A 17546-nucleotide genomic window follows, 5' to 3' on the forward strand; every position below is an offset into this window, starting at 1 on the left:
ACTGCATCAGTGACTCTTCGTGTTTTCTCAGACACAAGTCATGTTTTTGCTCTCTCAGGAGGCTTCTGGTTCTGACAGTGTGAAGGCTAAGCTGCAGATGTGGAGGGCTAACAGCCTCCACTGTGGCCCTGCTCCGAAGGCCATGAAGGTGGCTGAGCATTTAAAAGCCCATTAAATCCAAGGTTTAGAGAGTGATGGGCGAAGAGTTGGAGTTGGATATAAAATATGCCCAAATGCCAAAGGGCTGCTAGTTGTTCAGGGACTCTGAGGGTTATCCCCTTATCCCTCTAATCTCCTGCATAACGGTTGGAGGTTTGAGAGTTCCCTCGGTGGCTCTGAATCTGTTCACTGCCCTGAGCTTCCCAGAGGCTCCGGAGTAAATGGCCTCTGTAACACTTATCAGCACCTCTCTCCCCCCTCTGCTTAACCCCCCTCTCCCCCTTCCACCCCATCACCCTCCTCTCCCTGTCATCACTAGCCGTCTGCTACATAATCCAATTATTCTTGTAAGCTGACACGCTCTGTAACTCACCGAAAACCCTGCGGACGACGCCCCTGTGCATCACATACACACATGCATACGCACACACACACACACACACACACACACACACACACACACACACACACACACACACACACACACATACACAGGCATCATGCAAACACACACAGAGGCATCATGCAAACACACACAGAGGCATACAGTTAAAGGGATAATCAACAAGTAGGTGTGTGTGTTAAATGGTTTTAATTTACAGTAATAGACGTGGAGGCAAAGAACCACCCGATGCGAAGTGCATGGTTAAACTAGGCATCTCGCGTGCTATGCGCGCTCAATTCCTCGGCTCACCCGCTGTGCGGGACTCACCTGCTCTTATGACATCACTGATGACATCATCAGTGAAAAATACTTACTCCCTGCGGTATATTTGCCAACGATATAAAATAAAAGCATTCCCAAATGTTTGGTGAACGTTTTGTACTCAAAATCAAAAAGTTATGAAGCAAGAGACAAGGAATGATTCTAGTCCCTTTTATAAACAATCCAGTTAGGTGACATGATGCTCCTTGCTTAAAAATACATGTGAATTTCACGGCCATAGTAGCAAAATTTGTCCATGGGGGAAAAAAAATCTTTTAGTAGATATCTTTGTTACAACAAGTTTGAGCTAGCGGGCCAGTTTTGTGTTTATGTTTGTGGTATTTATTCAGTTTGGGAAATCACAATCTCTAGTTGGCTGGCTGACTCACTCAACAGGGCTACAGGCTAATACTACATAATGCTGCAGTATAGTATAATGTAGTAGACTCAACAGGGCTACAGGCTAATACTACATAATGCTGCAGTATAGTATCATGTAGTAGACTCCACAGGGCTACAGGCTAATACTACATAATGCTGTATAGTATAATGTAGTAGACTCAACAGGGCTACAGGCTGATACTACATAATGCTGTATAGTATAATGTAGTAGACTCAACAGGGCTACAGGCTGATACTACATAATGCTGCAGTATAGTATCATGTAGTAGACTCAACAGGGCTACAGGCTAATACTACATAATGCTGTATAGTATAATGTAGTAGACTCAACAGGGCTACAGGCTGATACTACATAATGCAGTATAGTATAATGTAGTAGACTCAACAGAGCTACAGGCTGATACTACATAATGCTGTATAGTATCATGTAGTAGACTCAACAGGGCTACAGGCTGATACTACATAATGCTGCAGTATAGTATCATGTAGTAGACTCAACAGGGCTACAGGCTAATACTACATAATGCTGTATAGTATAATGTAGTAGACTCAACAGGGCTACAGGCTGATACTACATAATGCAGTATAGTATAATGTAGTAGACTCAACAGAGCTACAGGCTGATACTACATAATGCTGTATAGTATAATGTAGTAGACTCAACAGGGCTACAGGCTAATACTACATAATGCTGTATAGTATAATGTAGTAGACTCAACAGGGCTACAGGCTGATACTACATAATGCTGCAGTATAGTATCATGTAGTAGACTCAACAGGGCTACAGGCTAATACTACATAATGCTGTATAGTATAATGTAGTAGACTCAACAGGGCTACAGGCTGATACTACATAATGCAGTATAGTATAATGTAGTAGACTCAACAGAGCTACAGGCTGATACTACATAATGCTGTATAGTATCATGTAGTAGACTCAACAGGGCTACAGGCTAATACTACATAATGCTGCAGTATAGTATCATGTAGTAGACTCAACAGGGCTACAGGCTAATACTACATAATGCTGCAGTATAGTATCATGTAGTAGACTCAACAGGGCTACAGGCTGATACTACATAATGCTGCAGTATAGTATCATGTAGTAGACTCAACAGGGCTACAGGCTAATACTACATAATGCTGCAGTATAGTATCATGTAGTAGACTCAACAGGGCTACAGGCTAATACTACATAATGCTGCAGTATAGTATCATGTAGTAGACTCAACAGGGCTACAGGCTGATACTACATAATGCTGCAGTATAGTATCATGTAGTAGACTCAACAGGGCTACAGGCTAATACTACATAATGCTGCAGTATAGTATCATGTAGTAGACTCAACAGGGCTACAGGCTGATACTACATAATGCTGCAGTATAGTATCATGTAGTAGACTCAACAGGGCTACAGGCTGATACTACATAATGCAGTATAGTATCATGTAGTAGACTCAACAGGGCTACAGGCTAATACTACATAATGCTGCAGTATAGTATCATGTAGTAGACTCAACAGGGCTACAGGCTGATACTACATAATGCTGCAGTATAGTATCATGTAGTAGACTCAACAGGGCTACAGGCTAATACTACATAATGCTGCAGTATCATGTAGTAGACTCAACAGGGCTACAGGCTAATACTACATAATGCTGCAGTATAGTATCATGTAGTAGACTCAACAGGGCTACAGGCTAATACTACATAATGCTGCAGTATAGTATCATGTAGTAGACTCAACAGGGCTACAGGCTGATACTACATAATGCTGCAGTATAGTATCATGTAGTAGACTCAACAGGGCTACAGGCTAATACTACATAATGCTGCAGTATAGTATCATGTAGTAGACTCAACAGGGCGACAGGCTAATACTACATAATGCTGCAGTATAGTATCATGTAGTAGACTCAACAGGGCTACAGGCTGATACTACATAATGCTGCAGTATAGTATCATGTAGTAGACTCAACAGGGCTACAGGCTGATACTACATAATGCTGCAGTATAGTATCATGTAGTAGACTCAACAGGGCTACAGGCTAATACTACATAATGCTGCAGTATAGTATCATGTAGTAGACTCAACAGGGCTACAGGCTAATACTACATAATGCTGCAGTATAGTATCATGTAGTAGACTCAACAGGGCTACAGGCTAATACTACATAATGCTGCAGTATAGTATCATGTAGTAGACTCAACAGGGCTACAGGCTAATACTACATAATGCTGCAGTATAGTATCATGTAGTAGACTCAACAGGGCTACAGGCTGATACTACATAATGCTGCAGTATAGTATCATGTAGTAGACTCAACAGGGCTACAGGCTGATACTACATAATGCTGCAGTATAGTATCATGTAGTAGCAGATGAATTTAGAACCGTGATGATTACAGTAAACTTGAGCCGAACTATGTACCTGTCAATCAATCAGAAAAGAGTATTCACCCAGACCATGGTATCAATCACACACACACACACACACACGCACACGCACACACGCACACACACACACACACACACACACACACACACACACACACACACACACACACACAGAATCCTCACAGATAAAGTACAAAGTATTGATGCTCATTCAGATGCACACCTGTGCTTTATGGCGCTAGTTTGTACACTTCTTGTTTGGTCTATTTTCGGGCATCCTAACAGAGGCTGTGGCCTCCGCTGTCACCCTCTGATTCACTGTACCCTTCAGGTGACTGTCTGTCTCTGCTTGTTGTCCTCCACTTCCCTATGTGCTGACAGCTAATGCATTTGTCTTCTCAGACAGCACCACCTGACACAGAAGGTCCTGTGCCTTCTTCTTGTATGTCTGTGTGTCTTCTTGTCTGCGTTTCTATACTTATGAGGACCAAAACGTCCTCACAAGGATACAGAGATGAGGAAAATAATCCAAAGTGAGTACATTTTACCTGTTACATTTTAGGGTTAAGATTTGGGTTTAGGGTTAAAATTACGGCCGAGACACACTGGAAACGTCTCCGCCTCACAGAAGCGTCGAGCAGGAGCCTGTTTTGCCTGTTTTGCTCCCCCCGCCGGTCACAACTTGTACTGACTTCATGCCTGGCTGCACGCGGCCGCTTGCGGCTCGTGTCAAAAATAGACCAGACGCAGAAACTCACGCTGCAGGAGGCGAGACGGATGAACTGATTAGATTTTGGTGGTCAAAGGTCAAAGTTCAAGGTCACTGTGACCTCACGTCCGGGGGTGGGAAAGGGCCATATAGAGATAGGAAGGTCGTAGAGAGTCAGGTTTCGAAGGGTGTGTTGGGGGATGTGGGTGGTGGGAGGAGGCGTGGTAAATCAGGGGGCGTGGCTACTGAAAATGGGTCGTAGCTAAGGATAGGACAGTCTTAGAGAGTCGGGGTTCAAGGGGTGGGTAGGAGGAGTGGCTTGGGGGGCGTGGGTGGTGGGAGGGGGGCGTGATGAGGGAAGGGGTGGGGCTAGGGAAAAGGGCCGTAGCTATGGGAAGGAGGGAGGTTAGGAGTAGGACAATTTTCCATTTTGAAAACAATTAGCTGTGTTGTTGAGGTTCCCCCAAACATCGCCTAAAGTGCCATAAGGCTGAATGGCCACACCACTGCGCCGTGGGCTTCAAGGTATTTGTGCTTGTATGAGTCGGGACAAGACATGGATGTAGACTGCAACTTCACTTGTTGGCGGAAGCATACAACCGCAAGGCGCTTATTTCTTATTTTTATTATTGAATCAACAGATCATGTGCTAATTGCTCTTTCAGTGAAGCTAGTTATTTTCCAATGTCCTTGACATCGAAAAATATTTTGACAGCTTGCACCATTGACTCTTAAACACACACAAGTGCAGTAAGATTGCTGCGGTAGAATAAATGGTAAATGTGCGTAGTGGACAACTGGACATGACAAGCTAATTAATCCCTAGATTCTGTGATTTTACCCCAGTGCAAGACTTGACAGGTATTTCTGCAGCGAAGGGGCACACAGCCTCAAAAAAAAGAAGCTGTGTTCAGTTATTTTCGGTGCTGACAGGACAAGCAAGAGTCAAGAGTAACAGAAGGGGTTTGTTGTGTGTGTGGGTTTCAGGGTGACCAGGACTAGAACTATGTGTCTGACCTGAATCTGACCAGAGAGGGGGAGTTTGAGCAGACCTGGTAACCGTTCCTCTGTCTGTCTGGAAGATGAGAGGGTTAGGGAGAGTGTATGCGTCTCTGACTGAGAGGATCAGACACACTTGTCTCTCCAGGCAAAGTGTTATCTGCATCCTGTCTGAAGCTGCCAGACGCCTGTTGCCTCATTCGTGACCAATCAGTGTTGGTTTTTCCCTGCCTGCTCTATTTCACACCTTCATTGTCACAATTAACACAGTGTACCTATTCCTGACTATTTGCACATTATGAAAGAAGTTACTACTGTGTTTCTTTGCTGTCATGCAGTCATATTAACATTGCTGGAGTTGGTACATTACTGTATTTCTGTGTGTCTGTCAGTCTGTAAGGTCGGATTTGGCCTCGCTACATGGTTTTATCTGTGTTATAACTGTGTTATAACTGTGTTATAACTGTGCAGAGTACTCAAAAGGGCATTTTTCCAAAGTGCACTTCACATGTATTCACCCTGACTCCTGTACATATTTGACTGTACATGTTATTATGTGAACTCGGGGTAAGTACGCTACATTGTGTGTGCAACACTCGATATCACGCACATGAGCGAGATGAGGAATCCCCAATCACTGGAATCGAGGCTGCAACTGTCACCCAGCTGCCCCATCTGAGCCACACACACCATCCCATGAACCCTAGCAGAGCCTCCTCATCATCGCACTCATCAGTGTCCCCCCCCGCCCCCCCCCCCCCGGCCCGTGCTCGTGGCCACTGTATGTCCTCGTGTCATGTCCTCGTGCCCCATAGTGCTTCCACCCTCACACCACTCGTCCTAACCTGACCTGTTCCCCACAGCCCAGTGTATGTGAGAGCTGGGGGAGGGGGAGGGAGAGAGGGCTAGGGGAGGGGGGTTTGCAGTGATAGAGTGCCAAAGCCACGCCCTCTTCCGGGTTCAGCACGCATACGGATTTCATCCACCATTCATTTTTCCATAGACGTGTAGTAAAATGCTTATAAAATGGTTTTACTTCGTCAAACCGAGCGATTCATCTATATTTAGAATCATCAGGAGAGACCTATAACATTTCACCTGGACCAACAGAAAAAAGATGCAGTTTTTCCCCAACACTTTTTTTTTGTCCGAGTGAAATGTTATATGGTCTCTCCTGCTTCTAAATATAGCTGAATCGCTTGGTTTGACCAAGTGAAACCATTTATATAAGCATTTTATGAAATGTCTATGGAAAAATGGCAGCTGAACTCCCTTGGTGCGGATGCCGAACCCAAAAGAGGGTGTGACTTTGGCACTTGATTGGATCATTAGCGCGGGGTGGGCGGGTTCCGCTTCCTGCCTCTCTCTCCCCCTCCTCTCCCTCCCTCCTCCACCTTGTTTTCTACCTGTGTCTCAATATGATGTTGGCCTGTTTCTCTTTGACGCTTTCTCATTCCCTTGCCATTGTTTCTGTCCGCTCTGCTGCTCTCCTCTGACCCGCCCCTCCTACCCCCCTCTTCCTCCTCTGACCCTTCTCTTCTCCCCCTGCCCCGCCCCTCCTACCCTCCACCCCTCCTCCTCCTCCTCTGACCCTCCTCTTCTCCCCCTGCCCCGCCCCTCCTACCCTCCACCCCTCCTCCTCCTCCTCTGACCCTTCTCTTCTCCCCCTGCCCCGCCCTTCCTACCCTCCACCCCTCCTCCTCTGACCCTTCTCTTCTCCCCCTGCCCTGCCCCTCCTACCCTCCACCCCTCCTCCTCTGACCCTTCTCTTCTCCCCCTGCCCTGCCCCTCCTACCCTCCACCCCTCCTCCTCTGACCCTTCTCTTCTCCCCCTGCCCCGCCCCTCCTACCCTCCACCCCTCCTCCTCCTCCTCTGACCCTTCTCTTCTCCCCCTGCCCCGCCCCTCCTACCCTCCACCCCTCCTCCTCCTCTGACCCTTCTCTTCTCCCCGTGCCCCGCCCCTCCTACCCTCCACCCCTCCTCCTCTGACCCTTCTCTTCTCCCCCTGCCCCGCCCCTCCTACCCTCCACCCCTCCTCCTCCTCCTCTGACCCTTCTCTTCTCCCCCTGCCCCGCCCCTCCTACCCTCCACCCCTCCTCCTCCTCTGACCCTTCTCTTCTCCCCCTGCCCCGCCCCTCCTACCCTCCACCCCTCCTCCTCTGACCCTTCTCTTCTCCCCCTGCCCCGCCCCTCCTACCCTCCACCCCTCCTCTGACCCTTCTCTTCTCCCCCTGCCCCGCCCCTCCTACCCTCCACCCCTCCTCCTCTGACCCTTCTCTTCTCCCCCTGCCCCGCCCCTCCTACCCTCCACCCCTCCTCTGACCCTTTTCTTCTCCCCCTGCCCCGCCCCTCCTACCCTCCACCCCTCCTCCTCCTCTGACCCTTCTCTTCTCCCCGTGCCCCGCCCCTCCTACCCTCCACCCCTCCTCCTCCTCTGACCCTTCTCTTCTCCCCCTGCCCCGCCCCTCCTAGCCCTCCACCCCTCCTCCCCCTCTGACCCTTCTCTTCTCCCCCTGCCCCACCCCTCCTACCCTCCACCCCTCCTCCTCCTCTGACCCTTCTCTTCTCCTCCTGCTCCGCCCCTCCTACCCTCCACCCCTCCTCCTCCTCTGACCCTTCTCTTCTCCCCCTGCCCCGCCCCTCCTACCCTCCACCCCTCCTCCTCCTCTGACCCTTCTCTTCTCCCCCTGCCCCGCCCCTCCTAGCCCTCCACCCCTCCTCCTCCTCTGACCCCTCTCTTCTCCCCCTGCCCCACCCCTCCTACCCTCCACCCCTCCTCCTCCTCTGACCCTTCTCTTCTCCCCCTGCCCCGCCCCTCCTACCCTCCACCCCTCCTCCTCCTCCTCTGACCCTTCTCTTCTCCCCCTGCCCCGCCCCTCCTACCCTCCTCCTCTGACTTCTCTTCTCTCCCCCCCCCCCGTACCTCTTCCCCCCTCTCTCCTACTGTCTATCTCTCTGCATCTCACTGTTGCGATTAACTGGGCTCTGTCTTTATGTCGTATGTCCTTTTAGGCCCACGCGGTGCATCGCTGGCTAATCGATCAGGACAGTAGTGTGAGCTCTGAGATGCCGGATGGCCAAGGAGTATGGCACTTTGATGATGAAGTAAATATCTGCAACACGTATATCTGGCTTTTCATATTTCTATACATATCTTTACATATATGTATATATATCTTATATTATATATTTATGACCATCTTGTATCTGTCACTTAAAGTGTGTGTCACTGTTGTTGCTCTGCTGTTGTTGTTGTTTTATCTATCTTGTTTTTGTTGTGTGTTGCTTATGGTATTGTAGCTCTGGTTCCTTTGACAGTCTAGTGTTGCTATTGTGCTGTGAGCTGATTCAGTCAGGTGTTGTGGGATCAGGCCCAACCTTTTCCTTTGTTCCTGTCCTTGCTTGACGTATTGTACTAACTTTTATTTTATTTCAGTTAGTTTTGTTTCGTTTTGCGTTCCTTCTTTTGGTGTTCACATATTTATATATAACATGAGTGTCTATCTGTATATATATTGATATTTTATATCGGTGTCTGTGATATCTCTGAAATTAATGTTCTCAAGCAGCATATTACATGCCAAGAGTCCACGGGCAAAATATTATTATAGCTTTGATATTTCTCCATAGCCTCAAAACAAGTTACAGTGCGTCTGTGCGTACTAGTATAGAAAGTACTTCACACAACACAGATTCACGGTAGTGCTACTGCATAGTCAACAGTCCCAAGTATTTTTCCTGTGGGTTCTTCTGATTTATCAAATATGCTTGTGTATCCATTTGTACAGTGTACCACTGTAATTTGTGTTTAGGATTAAGTCAAGGTGTGTGTGTGAGTGTGTGTGTGCGTGCGTGTGTGTGGTTGTGAGACAAAGAGAAATTGTATGTGTGTGTGTGTGTGTGTGTGTGTGTGTGTGAGAGAGAGAGAGAGTGGGGTGTGGGGCGGTCAACCTCTTTATTCTTATGTGTGTGTCTGGTGCCGTCCTGTGTGCATGCTTTTATCTCTGTCCTTGCATGACTTCAAACTGTGTATATTTGAATGTCTATGCCTCTGTCTGTGTCTGTGTCTGTCTGTGTGTGTATTTGTGCTGTGGTGTTTCTTGTGAGTGCTGTAGACGTGGTGAGTTGTGTCTGTCGTGTGGCAGTGCTGTGCAGCCTTTGATGTGTCAGTGTTGTGTTTGTGTATTGTGGCTATATTGTGTATTTCCCATGTCACCGTTTGTCATGTGCAGTGCCTGTGTTTTGTCTGGTTTTATCTGCTCAAACAGTCTGGGATACGTTTGCTGAAGGTTTTACTGCACCGCTATCTAATAGATGATCTCAAATCCATGTCCACTCAGCGGAGGAGAGATGATCTAAGTGCAATAAGGCTTTTGGGAAACTTGTTCCAGACGATTCTCAGCCCTGATGATTTCCCCTCAAATCTCATGTCAAACTCCTCAACCAACTCTTCTGATCTCCATATTGCCCCCAAACACTTTGGAGCTTCCCTGGGGTTTCCTTGAATGAACCTCAGCTAAACCATCTCCAGGTGATGAAACCAATCATTTGGAAGTGCAGGAACACGAAGAACAAATAGCTAAAGATGATATGTCCAATACACTATCACAGCATGAATAGATGGCTGGTAGATCTCCCTCAAGCTATGCAAACCACCACCAGTCACCATTTGCTCTGGCCAATGGCCCCACACACAAACATATTAGTATATATTGTATTTCCTTTCCCTTTTGTAGTGAATGTGTGTACAGCAAATGGGGTTTTCCTCAATTTCCTTTTGTAATTCATTGTTCCTTTAGTGTGGATGAGTGAAAGAGGATTTTCTTAAATCCTTTTATCCTTGTTTTTCTTTCAGTTAGAACTACAGGCCCAATCGAGTTAGGACTACAAACCAAGTTTATTTTCCTACAGGTGTTCAGACAACACAGCCTTGGTTAAGAAGCAGACATGACTGAAGGTCTGTGAATAACATAGAAATGGAAATCAGTGGGTGGTGGAGGATAGAATAAGGTGGTCCTGTGTCATTTTGGAGAGGGAACCTGCGGCTCCTGTGAGGGTCCGGTGGGAGCCGAGGCAGAGGGACCTGCTGTGTGCCCAGAGCACGGAGACAGCAGTGATGGATGGCCCTGTAGAGCCCAACCCCCCCCCCCACACACACACACACACACACACACACACACACACACCCCGTCACTGGCCCGTCGCCAAGGCAACAGTGACAAACAACAGCAGCAAAAAGCAAATCCCTGCAACAGGGTGTCTGCTTCCCAAACTAGCAAGCACTGGTATCCATCTCTGCCTCGCAACCCTGTCCCGGATCTCAAGTTCACTTTGCACCCGCTTCACTTTAATATTCTCAGCTGTCCGAATAGGGGAAGTGCAAAAGCGATTGTGCCGCCTGGCGGTCTAAAACTCTCAAACTGCTCTTACAAAGCACGACTCGTTACCTGTGGGGCTGATTTAATTGACACCCAAATGAAGCGCTTTGATATCAAAATGCCCCCTCCTCCTCCTCCCACTCCGCTGCCTCCTGGCAGACAGAAATGTGAGATGTCAGAGATTTTGTGTGAAGCCCTCGCCGCCTTTGCCACCATTAACAGTTGCTGCTCGTGGGCCTGCAGAGTATCCCTCATCACCCCATACAGTAGCTCTAATTACCCCTCATTGGGTCCTTGGAGACAGATGCTCCGGGAGCCAAGCCCCATTGGTCACAGTGCGGCTGCATGGCAGACTCAATATGAATAAAAACAAACTGTCACTCCCTCCACTGTCACATCAATTCTCCCCCCTCTCACTTTCTCTGTTCCAGCTGCTCCCCGGCCCACTGTATAGATGCAGACTACATTAGGAAGCCCATTCATGTCCAGCCACCAGCAGTTGGCTGTAATTTGTTTCGGGCTAGGGGGGGCAGAGTTTAATTTACATGTGAAAGGCCGCGGCGTATACGAATATTGTAACTCGCATTTTCATCCCGGGGGTTACTGATACTGGCTTGACAGGATTCAGATGAAAAGTAAAGGGGGGTTTATTACCATTATGCAAAATTGCATAAGTTGTGTAATAATGTCTTTGGCCAGAGACCAACCTTAGGAAGGAGACGGGGAAGCAGCGTTTCGCATCCCTCTCTTGCCGACCCATTAGGAGCTGATCTTTTCTGGCTTCTTGTAACAGTGCGTCGCCTCTTGGGACCAATCTGCCCTACAAAGAATACTTGCGACGGAGCCGTCCTGAGTAACTATGGCCTAAATGGCTTTATTAAAAATAAATACAGCTCACACCGAGACCTTCACTGTTATGGTTCAAAGTCTCCAAAATTGAGTGAAGATATATTATGTGGAGAAGTTTTGAGTGAGATTTCATGCAGGACTGCGAGTCGAAGATTTCTAAACAGAAAGTGAACACAATTATGCCAAATAGCCTACTTTTATATATATTTTCTTTATTATACGATATTATTATATATTATTTTCATACTTTTCGAAAGTTTTTTGGAGAATAAAAGTAGAAGTATCCAAATCAATGCTCTGTCAGGGGTTTTCAAAGTGTGGGAGAGGGAGCCTCCCCTCAGAGAACATACAGACAGCCACGCCGAGTTCCAAAAATGTTCTCTTGTAAACATCTTTCTCCTATATTTAAAACGTCTTTATCATTCTTTATATACTTTTTATGCCTCCGCCGGCGAAGCCAGGCCAAAGGCATTATGGATCCGGGTTGTCCGTCCGTACGTACGTACGGCCGGCCGTCCGTACGGATGTCCGTCCGTCCGTCCGTACGGATGTTTGTTAACGCCATATCTGAGGAACGCCTTGATGGAATTTCATCAGATTCGCCTTAAACATTCACTTAGGCCCAAGGATGATCTGATTAGATTTTGGTGGTCCAAGGTCAAAGGTCAAGGTCACTGTGACCTCTCGAACGCCATTTTCAAGCTTGTTAACGCGATATCTGAGGAACAACTTGACGAAATTTCATCAGATTCGCCTTAAACATTCACTTAGGCCCAAGGATGATCTGATTAGATTTTGGTGGTCCAAGGTCAAAGGTCAAGGTCACTGTGACCTCTCGAACGCCATTTTCAAGCTTGTTAACGCGATATCTGAGGAACAACTTGACGAAATTTCATCAGATTCGCCTTAAACATTCACTTAGGCCCAAGGATGATCTGATTAGATTTTGGTGGTCCACACCCAATTTCCAAGCTATGTAATGCAACATCTCAGGAGCGCCTTGACGGAATTGCTTCCAATTTGCCTCAAATGGCAATTTGGACTCAAGAATGAACTAATGGCGGAGGCATAAGTCCGCGTTGCGGTCGTTCTAGTTTCTTTATCCACTCTGAAGGACTTTTAATCATGTTTTTTTAACACATCTTTATAGCGGGATACCCGTCCCGCGCAGTGTATCGAGTGTAAATGTTGCGTTCTCTGCATGTTCAATTCGTATTGTGTGCTGCAGGCTGGCCAGCGTGGACAGAAAGTTCCTCAGTCCCATAAATGTCATAAAATTCATCGGAAATAGCCCCCCAACAGATACAAAAACATGATTATGTTTGATGTACATACAAAGAACTGCCGTGATCAGATTTGTGAAAGACGCATTTAAGAAAATCACGATTTCCATCTCCCTGGAAGTGCAGGTTTCTCCTCTGAGACAGCTCTCACCTCACTCGCCTCAACAGGCACTGTGCACTGACAGCCAGACTGTGGGAGCTCCGCCCCCAGCTGATTCGCGCAGTGAAGGCTGCGCAGCAATTGTGCAGCCAGCATGGCCAAATTGCGCATTTTCTTCTCTCTGATTTTCCCATGGGATTTTCCCCATCACGGAGGACCTCCCCCCCAAGTTGTCTTGCGCCCCCCAGGGGAGGCGCGCCCCACACTTTGAAAACCGCTGCATTGCATTGTCCCAACCAAGCAGCAGTGTATGACGCTCGGCCATATTGAGGTGTCACAGCCTTCTCATTTCCATACAGTGAAGAGTAAATTGTAGTGTAACAAAGCGGTATCAAAATCTGTTGAACTTCCCAGTCAATGTCTAGCTGATAATACTGTAAATGAGAAATCAAGGAAATCAATTATTGTCCAAACTTTCTCACTTCCCACAATCAATTTAAAATCATTTTACTCAGGAATTTAATCTCTTCTCTCTGAAAGCTTTTCTGAATTTCCGCTTACTCACCAACCTGTTTCAGGTCCAATCTATCTGATTTATTTCCCTTCACATTTTACCACCGTTTGGCATCAAATCAACTTCTCACTCCTTGTGTTCCTTTAACCACTAGGCTACTTCTTTTCTCTTTCCTTTTTCTTTTTTAATTGATTTTTTGTTTTAATTTTTACAATCTTTAATTTGTTCTACTTATGTCTACTGCACCAGCTGTTTTGCATCTTCCATTTAGATCTTACGCATGTCCACTATCATCAGTTTGAGTTGTGTGTGTATGTGCGTGTGTGTGTGTGCGCGCGCGCGCGCGCGCGTGTGTGTGTGTGTGTGTGTGTGTGTGTGTGTGTGTGTGTGAGTGTGTGTGTGCGCGCGTGCGTCAAAAACACAGAGAGAGAACGAGAGCGATTGCGTGACGATCAATGTGCATGCATGCGTGCATGTGCATGTGTATTAGGTGAATGCGCTGAGTGCACGGTGTGTGTCTGAATACGGACTGATTGTTATGAGCTGCACATAATGTGTGTGTGGGTGTGTGTAGGTGTGTGTGTGTGTGTGTGTGTGTGTGTGTGTGTGTGTGTGTGCATACATGTGTGTATATTTGTGAGCCCGTCCGGCTGTCTGTCTGTGAATATGTACAGTGTGTGTGTAAGGCAGCGTTACAGCAGGCAGACAGGGCCAGTGGAGTGTGTGACGTCAGCTTGTATAACCTTCTGGCTGTCCTTGTCTTGAGTGATGACAGCGTCTCTCTTAATTGCTTATCTTTAATATTTATTAACACCACGCTCTCAGATGCACCAGGCAGCTCAGCATTGCCCCCAGAGTCTGCAGATATTATGATGTTAGGGAGAAAAGCAGGTGGTAGATACATCAAATAATATGTACATATTTCTTAATTCAGAGATGTCTTTACTATTACTTTACTACAGAAGGGGCAGTGTATGTTTGAGCCCCTCTTTTATTATTGTTTTTTAGTAATAACTTAATACGGTAATTAATAACTTGAAAGCAGAATTATAGGGAAAATAATGGCAAACAGACAACTAGTAGCGTACTACTATTAGAAATAATTAGAATTACAATTGTATTGCGCAAATTGCATTCTTTACTAACCCTCATGGGCCACATAAAATGAGGTGCCCGGGACGGATTTGGCCCCCGGGCCTTGAGTTTGAGACATGTGGACTAGATCAATGTTTCTCAAACTTTTTCACGTCAAGGACCCCTACAGGCCTACACTGACACAATTTAGAGACCATGGACCCGCATTTGATATGATTTTGTCCCAAGGTCCCCATCTGATAAGATTGTTTTGCTTTTAGAGATTTCATTACAGAAAGTGTATGAAACCCATGACCAAAATAGTCATAAATTCTGTCATTGTGTTACATATGGATGGATTTATAGTGAAAACAAACTATTCCCCTGGGGACCCACTGGAACCCCTTCAAGGACCCCTAGGGTTCCCCGGACCCCACTTTGACAACCACTGGACTAGATGATGATGGAAGGCAGGGAGGGAAGTGCGAGAAATAAGTTGGAGGCGGACTCAGAGTCAGCATTCCATTGTACAGTCGATGAAGATGGCATCATACTGTCAACAAGTGTCTGGACGATACTCCTTGCGGTCCCACAGGCACATTTATTTATTATCACTGTAGCCACAGTTGTGGCTGAGACGTTCCTCTGTGCCTCATCTTTCCACCACTCTCTTCTTTCATCTTTTCGCTCGCCCTCCCTCCTGCCCTCCATGTGAGTGGTGGGGCACTGAGGCAATCTGAAGCAAATCATCATTGGAGATGTTTACTCTCGCATGGCCCAAACATCTGCTCATGGTAGCTGACAGATGACATATACACTACAGTAGATGGATAGACAGAACACGTCTTGACACAAAGAAGATGATCCTGGAGGAAGGCAAAGGGCCCGTGATGAACTTTCCTATAGGGACACACTCAAAGATTCTGGGCCTTTATCAGTAGCCGTTGGTGATGTACCTTGCATTTCTGGGCCCACAGATAGGCCTAACTGTGCATCTACAATGGCGTTGTAGCAGAAAAAGATGGCAATTTAAAATGCAGTATTTTAACAGTAATTCTTTCTAGACTTGCCATTTTGCACCAACAATCGTACAGGGAGACATCCATCATAGAAGAGGCAGACACCAATTTCTCCACCGACAGAAGCCTCAATAGACCAGAATTCAACACAGCAACAAGACACAATTGCTGTGTTCAGAATGGTTCCCTCATTCACTCACTCACTATTCCCCATGTAGTGTTTATTATAGTGAACTATATGCTGAACCATCAAATGAGTTTCGGACACTACACAGATTTTGTTTCCTGGCGATCATTGCGTCACAAGATGCGCCGGGTATTCATGTGACGCAAGCAATCCGCGCCCAGTATCACAGTGGCACTTACTGGGCTTTACCAAAACGTACACAAGCTAGGCTATGCTAACGTGTTAAAGGATGGGTTTTCCGTGGGGAATATGAATATATATTAAATCTCACGCCCCTAAGGTTTTCGAATCCGTTGAAATTTTTGAAATTGGTGGTTTACTCACAGAGATATCAACCGAAATCCACTCTGTGTGTGGGGGGGGGGGGGGGGTGGGGGGGAGGTGCGGGTGCGGGGACTCGAAATACTACATTTCCCATAATGCACTGGGCTCGCGTGGCCTTCGTTTTCATGCCCACCCCTCAGGCAATTTTGGCTGATATCAAACTCCAGTAGGTGGCGGTAATGCACATATATGTTTGCCAACCGCCATAAAACTCAAAGAAGAAGAAGAAGAAGGCTTCGACAATAAAAGATACAAAGAAGAAGAAATAAATCGAAAATAAAATTGCCTCCAAATTGCACCAAATGTAAACGGTAGTATATATGTCGGGAGATGTCTTCATAAAAAAAAATTCATGCATTTTAAGGCATTTTCGTAGGAGTTACGCGCATCTGATGTTGTAACTATTTTCTGTAAAAATGTGTAAAAACGGGTACATTGCTCAGCGTTGATTTCGTTACTTCAACCCACCTACTACTAGATGTAAAATTTGACGATCTTTCCAATGCCGCCAGTCCCGTGTCTATTAGTGCTTCCGTTCCCGAGATATGGTCTCTTTGCAAGGAACTATGGGAAGCTAATATTAGCTACAGCAGGCTAGGCGGTTGAAAAAGATGGCTGCCTTTTTGTTTTTGTCAAGGCCTCTGAAGGGGCGTGGAGGACCTCTAGAGGCGGGACCATGGCCAACAACAGTTGTAGTTCATAGGTGCATGACTTCCGCAAGGCGGGGGGTGTCGCTCTGACGCGTTTTGCGTCAGAGCGACATGGAAATAATGTGATAGATGCTTGATAGGCATGGCAGTGAATATCCAATTTCAAAAATTTCAACGGATTCGAAAACCTTAGGGGCGTGAGATTTAATATATATTCATATTCCCCACGGAAAACCCATCCTTTAAATACAGAAAAGGCAGCTATTACTTACATTTCTAAACAAAATTAGTTAGCGCTGGCACTTACTCGCTTACTCCTCCTGCTTCGGCCATCTTGCTTAAAAACTTTCTTCTTCTGCTTCGGTAAAGACGACCGCATTGCATTGTGGTATACCGGTGAAAACGTTGGGTACATTCGCTGTTCACTAGAAATCGCTGTGCATTGTGGGTATTTTATAGTGGACTATATAGTGAATCAAATTAAGAGAATTCAGACATTATAAAAAATGGCAAACACACTAAATAGTCAACTGTTTCTGTCATAGGGACCGATTCCGAACAGGGCCAGTGTGTTTGGAGTAAGAAGCGTGACTCTCACTTCTGGAGTGGAAAACCTCTCACTCCACTATCACTGTTGCTCTCACCACCTACACATTCAGTATGTCCAAGCAGGTTCTCCCAGAGCTGTCAAAAGTCAGTCGGGCAAATGTAGGAAATCACAGACTGAAGTAGACCAAGCAGGTTGAGGGCACGGGAAAAAAAGTACAACATATCAACACAAGATATAACTCCTGGA

General features: G+C 46.4%; 1 protein-coding gene across 1 annotated transcript in view; it reads left to right on the plus strand.

The window, feature by feature from the left end:
• The window catches only part of ank1a (ankyrin 1, erythrocytic a), a gene marked incomplete at its 5' end in the record, with an annotated part of 132459 nt that overhangs the window by 45478 nt on the left and 69435 nt on the right, over positions 1–17546 (plus strand). The window contains 1 exon segment of the mRNA XM_083645322.1: positions 8385–8477. Within this exon segment, the coding sequence (XP_083501448.1) occupies positions 8385–8477 (93 nt within the window).

This window comes from Poromitra crassiceps (genome assembly GCF_964638095.1).
Source record: "Poromitra crassiceps genome assembly, chromosome: 10".
Lineage (NCBI taxonomy): Eukaryota > Metazoa > Chordata > Actinopteri > Beryciformes > Melamphaidae > Poromitra > Poromitra crassiceps.